A 5,915-nucleotide genomic window follows, 5' to 3' on the forward strand; every position below is an offset into this window, starting at 1 on the left:
ATAAGTCACTTTTTACACTTTTCAACTTATAAGTTGGTGACTTATTTGAAACCAAACAGGACCTAAACCTCACTGGAAGTGAAGAACCATGATTCTTTACATTCAGACTCTGGTAGAAACAACACAACAAGCCACAGCTTAGGAAGTGTAACACAGTGAATCAATGGATCCGAAAGCAGGGGATGATGGTATATCATACTTCCCCTGAACCTAACACCCCAAGGCCGGCAAAGCAAAAAACATTTCCCGCGCCGTTTTAAAATTCCTCGCCTTGACGCCTTAACTTCCAACGCCTCCAACTCAAATGTCGAACGTAGAACAGAGGGAGCGATGCTACGACATCCAGCGTGGGGAGCCATCTGCTTGCTCGCCGTCTCGCTGATCCTGTGCACAGACAAGCTCTGCACGGACGCCGGACCGTCCTCCTACGCGCTCGACGACGAGGACGACGACGGCGGCGGCGACGGCTCGTCGTCCTTCTCCTTCGCCTCCCCTCAGGCGACGCCGGACGAACTGGCATTCGGGTTCTACGACGGGACGTGCCCCAACGCCGAGGCGATCGTCGCGTCTACCGTGCGGGAGCTCTTCGCCGCCGACTCTAACGTCGCCGCCGCGCTCGTCCGCCTCTTCTTTCACGACTGCTTCGTCCACGTACGTACGAACTGGACTCCGTGCCCCGCAGATCAAGATATCTCTCTTCTGCCTGCACGCGCGCGCTCACGTACGCACACGCCAAGACGCTGTGCTCTGTTTTCTTTCTGTCCCTGGACGCGTGGTTGCAGGGCTGCGACGCCTCGGTGCTCCTCGACCGGATCAACGGCGGCAAGTCGGAGAGGGACGCCGCCCCGAACCGCTCGCTGCGAGGCTTCGGCGCCGTCGACAAGATTAAGGCGAGGCTGGAGAGGCAGTGCCCGGGGACCGTCTCCTGCGCCGACATCCTGGCACTGGCCGCGCGGGACAGCCTCGTACTGGTGGGCGGGCCGACCTACCCGGTGCTCACCGGCCGCCGAGACAGCGCCGGGAGTTTCTACGACGACGTGAGCGTGCCGGCCCCGAACGCCACCTACGCCATGACGCTCAGCGCGTTCGCCCGCCGCGGCTTCACTGAGCGCGAGACCGTCGCGCTCTTAGGTCCGTCCGTTTGTCTGTCCATTGGAGCTCCCTGCAAAACTCAGTGCACACACTTTGGTGTTAATTCATTGATTCTTCTGGACTCGGTTGTAGGAGCACATAGCATCGGGAAGGTGCAGTGCAGATTCTTCAGGGACAGGATCGACAACTTCGCCGGGACAGGCGAGCCGGACGACTCCCTGGACGCGGACATGGTCGGAGAGATGCGAGCAGTGTGCGGCGGAGACGGCGCGGCGCCGATGGAGATGGGGTACTACCGGCAGGGCCGGGAAGTGGGGTTCGGCGCGCACTACTACGCGAAGCTTCTGGCGGGGAGGGGCATCCTGCGCTCGGACCAGCAGCTCACGGCGGGGAGCACCGTGCGGTGGGTGCGCGCGTACGCGTCCGGGCAGCGCGGCGAGGAGGCTTTCCGCGAGGACTTCGCGCACGCCATGGTTAAGCTGTCCGCGCTTGCGCCGCTCAAAGGGTCGGCCGGCCAGGTCCGGATCAGCTGCTCCAAGTCCATTGAGTAGGAACCGTGAGTGCTTTTTGTGCCGCGCTTGGATTCAGTGTAATTTAGTCCGGATGTATCAATTTTATAAGTTTATCTTAACGGATTAGAGTGAACTCCGGCAGGTAGAAGATGATGCGGAAGGGTGTATTTTTTAAGCAAATACAGTAGAAGTAGAATGATGTTGGCGAGCTTTAAGTTTTAAAATAATATATTTATGATGAATGGAATGAAAGAAGAAAAAAGAAAAAAAAAGCGGGCTATAAACTAACAGCCGGCTGTAACACGTGTTTTTAGACACTTTGTGAGAGAGGATGAGAGCATGGTTAATAGTATAGCCAGCTGCTGGATCTATAGCTCATCTTATAGCCAACATATATAATAGTAGATTAGAAAAGTGTAATATTTTTTATTATATGACCCACCTTTCACTCTCACAGAGTGTCTACGAGTACGTGCTAGAGCTGGCTCTTAACTCAGAGCTCGCTTACCTTCTCTTTCATCCAACTAAGCAAAAATATACTAGTTTATTTCTTATAGCCAACTAACTCAGCTCTATTGTACTTGCTGTGATGGGCCTTGTACTAATAAAGTAATACTTACTTACATCTATCTATTGTACTTACCGACTATAAACTTGGCTATAGATGGCGTGTCAACATCATATAGACATCAACTTGTTGTATTACTAACCATGTTCTTAGGGAGAAAATGAGAGGGAACTACTAGTATACTAGCTATGACATTGGCGAGATCTTGTGTTCAGCGATTACATGGGGGATACACGAATTTGATCTAGGGTTCATATGAAGGTGAAATTGGAAAAACACGGCAGTCGCCGCCTGATCCTCTGGATACCCTTCTACACACGCGTGGTGGCCTAAGTAGGTAGCGCGTGGGTCTTCACCGGGCCCAGGTCGGGCCGTGCACCTGGGGTTGGGCTTCCTCGTTCGGGTGGGCCGATGGGCAACATTGGCGACGTTGGTGCCGCTGCCCTCCTGGTCTCGCACGTCAGATATGCTCACATCCCCCTCTTCTTGAGAAGAGGCTTGACCCCAAGCCTCCGCATGCGGGAACTGCGCGCTGAGACTGGCTTTGTCCTCCCATGTGTTGCAGAGAGCGTCGGAGTTGGACCATTTGACCTTCACCTGCTCACGCACGCGCTCATTCTTCTTGCGCCAGCGAGTCTGGAGGACTACTACTGGAACAACGAGCTCATCAATAAAATGAGGAAGAAAGGTTTTAGCTATCATACCAGGTGCTAGTGCCTTGTTCAGGAGAGAGACATGGAAAACTGGGTGTATTTCAACTTGCAGTGGCAGCTGTAGTTTGTATGCCACCTCGTTGATCTTGGAGATGATTGGGAATGGCCCATAGTACTTGTACGCTAGTTTTTGGTTTGCTCGAGGTGCTACCGAGGTTTGGATATAGGGTTCAAGCTTAAGGTAGACTTGATCGCCCACCTCGAAAGATCGGAAGGAGCGTTGCTTGTCTGCTTGGTGTTTCATCAACTGCTTTGCTGTGTTGAGATTCTGTTGGAGTAGTTGTTGTACGGTCTCCCGCTCTTCTATCCAAGACTTGAGGGCTGGTACCGAGCAAGCATTTTCTACAGAAATTTCCCAGTTCCTTGGTTCATACCTAAACATAGCCTTGAATGGAATCATCCCTATGGCCGAATGGTGTGCGTTGTTGTACCAGAACTGTGCCAAAGGTATCCAGAAGCTCCAGCATCGAGGGCAAGCTTGTGTGAAACAATGAAGAAATGTTTCCACACATTGGTTGACCCGCTCGGTTTGACAATCAGTCTGTGGGTGGGTGGTTGTGCTGAGCCTCAACTCAGTGCATGAAGCCTTGAAAAGTTTTTGTCAGAAGTGACTTGTGAACACTGGGTCTCTGTTAGAGATGATAGCTGCTGGAAGGCCGTGGATCTTGTGGATCTGTTGCACGTATAGCTGAGCTACTGTTGCTACTGTGTAGGGGTGGGCCAATGGTATGAAGTAGTTGAACTTCGTGCGTTTATCCACAATGACCCATAGACAGTTGAATTTGCTGGAATGGGGCAGGCGAACTATGAAGTCCATGGAGATCATTTCCCATGGTTGGGGGGAATTGGAAGAGGTTGGAGCAATCCTGGAGAAGCTGCTCGGTCTGGTTTGGCTTCTTGGCACACTCGGCAGGAGTGCACATATTGTTGTATGTGTGTCTTCATCTTTGGCCAAGCGAATAGTCGGCGTATGCGCCTCTAAGTAACTGGGAAGCCTGAGTGAGCTCCCACGGGGCTGTCGTGGAACGCTTGGATAATTCTTTGCTCAATCCTAGTTCCTCCACCTAGCCAGATCCTGCCTCAGAATGTAAGAATCCCTTCTTGTAGTTGGAATCTGCCTTTGGGGTCTTCCCTCACTGCCAGCTGCTCCAAAAGTTTGCTTGCTTGTGGGTTGTTGTTGTAACTGGTCGCCACATCCTCCGACCAGCTGGATTGACAAACAGTGATGGATGTGAGCCAGTTTCCTGGTTGAGCTCTGGATAAGCCATCCGCGCTCGTATTGTCCGTGCATTTCTTATACCTGATGCAGTACCGTAGGCCTGACAGCTTGGTAAAAGCTTTCTGTTGCCACGGTGTGGTGAGGCGCTACTCTTCTAGGTGGGTCAAACTCTTTTGGTCAGTCCATATATCAAACTCTGCATGTTGCAAATATGGGCGCCATTGATCCACCGCCACGATGATGGCGAGATACTCCTTCTCATAAGTTGAGAGACATTGATATTTTGGGCTAAGAGCTTTGCTCATGAAAGAAATTGGGTGGCCTTTTTGTTGTAGAATCGCCTCGATGCCCTTCTCGCTGGCATCCATTTCTACTATGAACGGACGGTCAAAGTTGGGCAGTGCAAGAACTGGTGCTGAAGTGAGGTGTTGCTTCAGCACCTGAAATGCAGTTTGTGTTGTGGATGTCCATAGGAATGGCAGCCCTTTCTTAAGCAGGTTGAATAGAGGTCTTGCGATCATCCCAAAGTTGCGTACAAAGCGGCGGTAGTACCCTGCTAGGCCCAAGAAGCTGTGGACTCCCTTAATATCCTTTGGTGTTTGCGAGAGTACCACTAGTGCAATTTTGGCCGGATCAGTTTCCACTCCTTGTGCACTGATGACATGACCCAGATAAGCTACTTATTGCTGCCCAAACACACATTTAGTGAGCTTGACTTTCCAGCTATCTCTGCGAAGCAACTCTAGGACCTGTCGCACGTGTTGAGCATGCTCTTCCAAGTTTGCACTAAAAATTAGGATGTTGTCAAATAAGCACAAGACGCACACCCGTAGAAGTGGTTTCAGAGTGGTGTTCACGGCACCCAAGAAGGTGGGTGGTGCTCCTACCAGACCGAATGAAACCATCTTGAATTCAAAGTGCCCCTGGTGAGTTTCAAAGGTCGTTTTGTACTCTTACCCTTAACCTAGGCAAATCTAATGGTACCCTGCTCGGAGATCCAGTTTAGAGAACCATGCTGCTCCATGTAACTCATCTAGTAGCTCCTCTATAACTGGGACTGGGTACTTGCTAACTACCGTGATAGCATTGATCTGGTGGTAGTCGATGGAGAGACGCCATGTGCCATCCTTCTTCTTCGCCAAAATAACTGGAGATGAGAATGGGCTGGTGCTACTCTGGATGACACCTGATATGAGCAATGCTTCCACTTGAGCTTCAATCTTTGTCTTGTGATCAGGCTTGTGGCGATATGGTTTCACATTTACCGGTTGTGCTCATAGAATAAGCGAAATGTGGTGGTCACATTCGCATCTTGGTGGAAGCCCTTTTGGTTCCTTGAACACAACTGAGAACTGGTCGAGCACACTTTGAATGATCGGGGGGATCCCGTCCGTTCCTCCCGTCTCAGGCACGACCATGCACAGGTGGATGACAAGTGTAATTCTCCGTGATTGCAAAGCCCTTGGAGCTGGATGTTGTTGATTGCCTTGCATTTGGTCGAGATTTCTTCATGTCCCAACAACCAGAGTGGACCTGCTGGTGTTTGTATCTCTATGAACTTCTCACGCCAGTCGACAGTTATAGAGTTGAACCAAGAAGTTTGTACACGCAAGGAGATCACCTACTTCGTGAAGATCTACTCCGAGTGACGCTAGTCCTTCGTGGACGTAAGACATGGTGGAATAGACAAGGCCGCTTCTTCATGGACCCCTCGTGGGTGGAGCCCTCCGCAGACTCTTGCAGTCGTTACCCTCCGTGGGTTGAAGTCTCCACTAACGTGGACATACGATAGCACCACCTATCGGAACCAC

The 5,915-nt window shown here is 51.3% G+C and overlaps 1 protein-coding gene across 1 annotated transcript; it reads left to right on the forward strand.

Moving 5' to 3' along the window:
- The first annotated feature begins 229 nt into the window (after window positions 1–229).
- LOC123440170 (putative Peroxidase 48) lies at window positions 230–1,823 on the forward strand. Its single transcript, XM_045116742.1, has 3 exons — window positions 230–651; window positions 783–1,131; window positions 1,225–1,823. Exons 1-3 carry the CDS (start codon window positions 331–333, stop codon window positions 1,641–1,643), a joined length of 1,089 nt encoding a protein of 362 aa, XP_044972677.1. The 5' UTR covers window positions 230–330; the 3' UTR covers window positions 1,644–1,823.
- The last annotated feature ends 4,092 nt before the right edge of the window (window positions 1,824–5,915 follow it).

This window comes from Hordeum vulgare, chromosome 3H (genome assembly GCF_904849725.1).
Source record: "Hordeum vulgare subsp. vulgare chromosome 3H, MorexV3_pseudomolecules_assembly, whole genome shotgun sequence".
NCBI lineage: Eukaryota > Viridiplantae > Streptophyta > Magnoliopsida > Poales > Poaceae > Hordeum > Hordeum vulgare.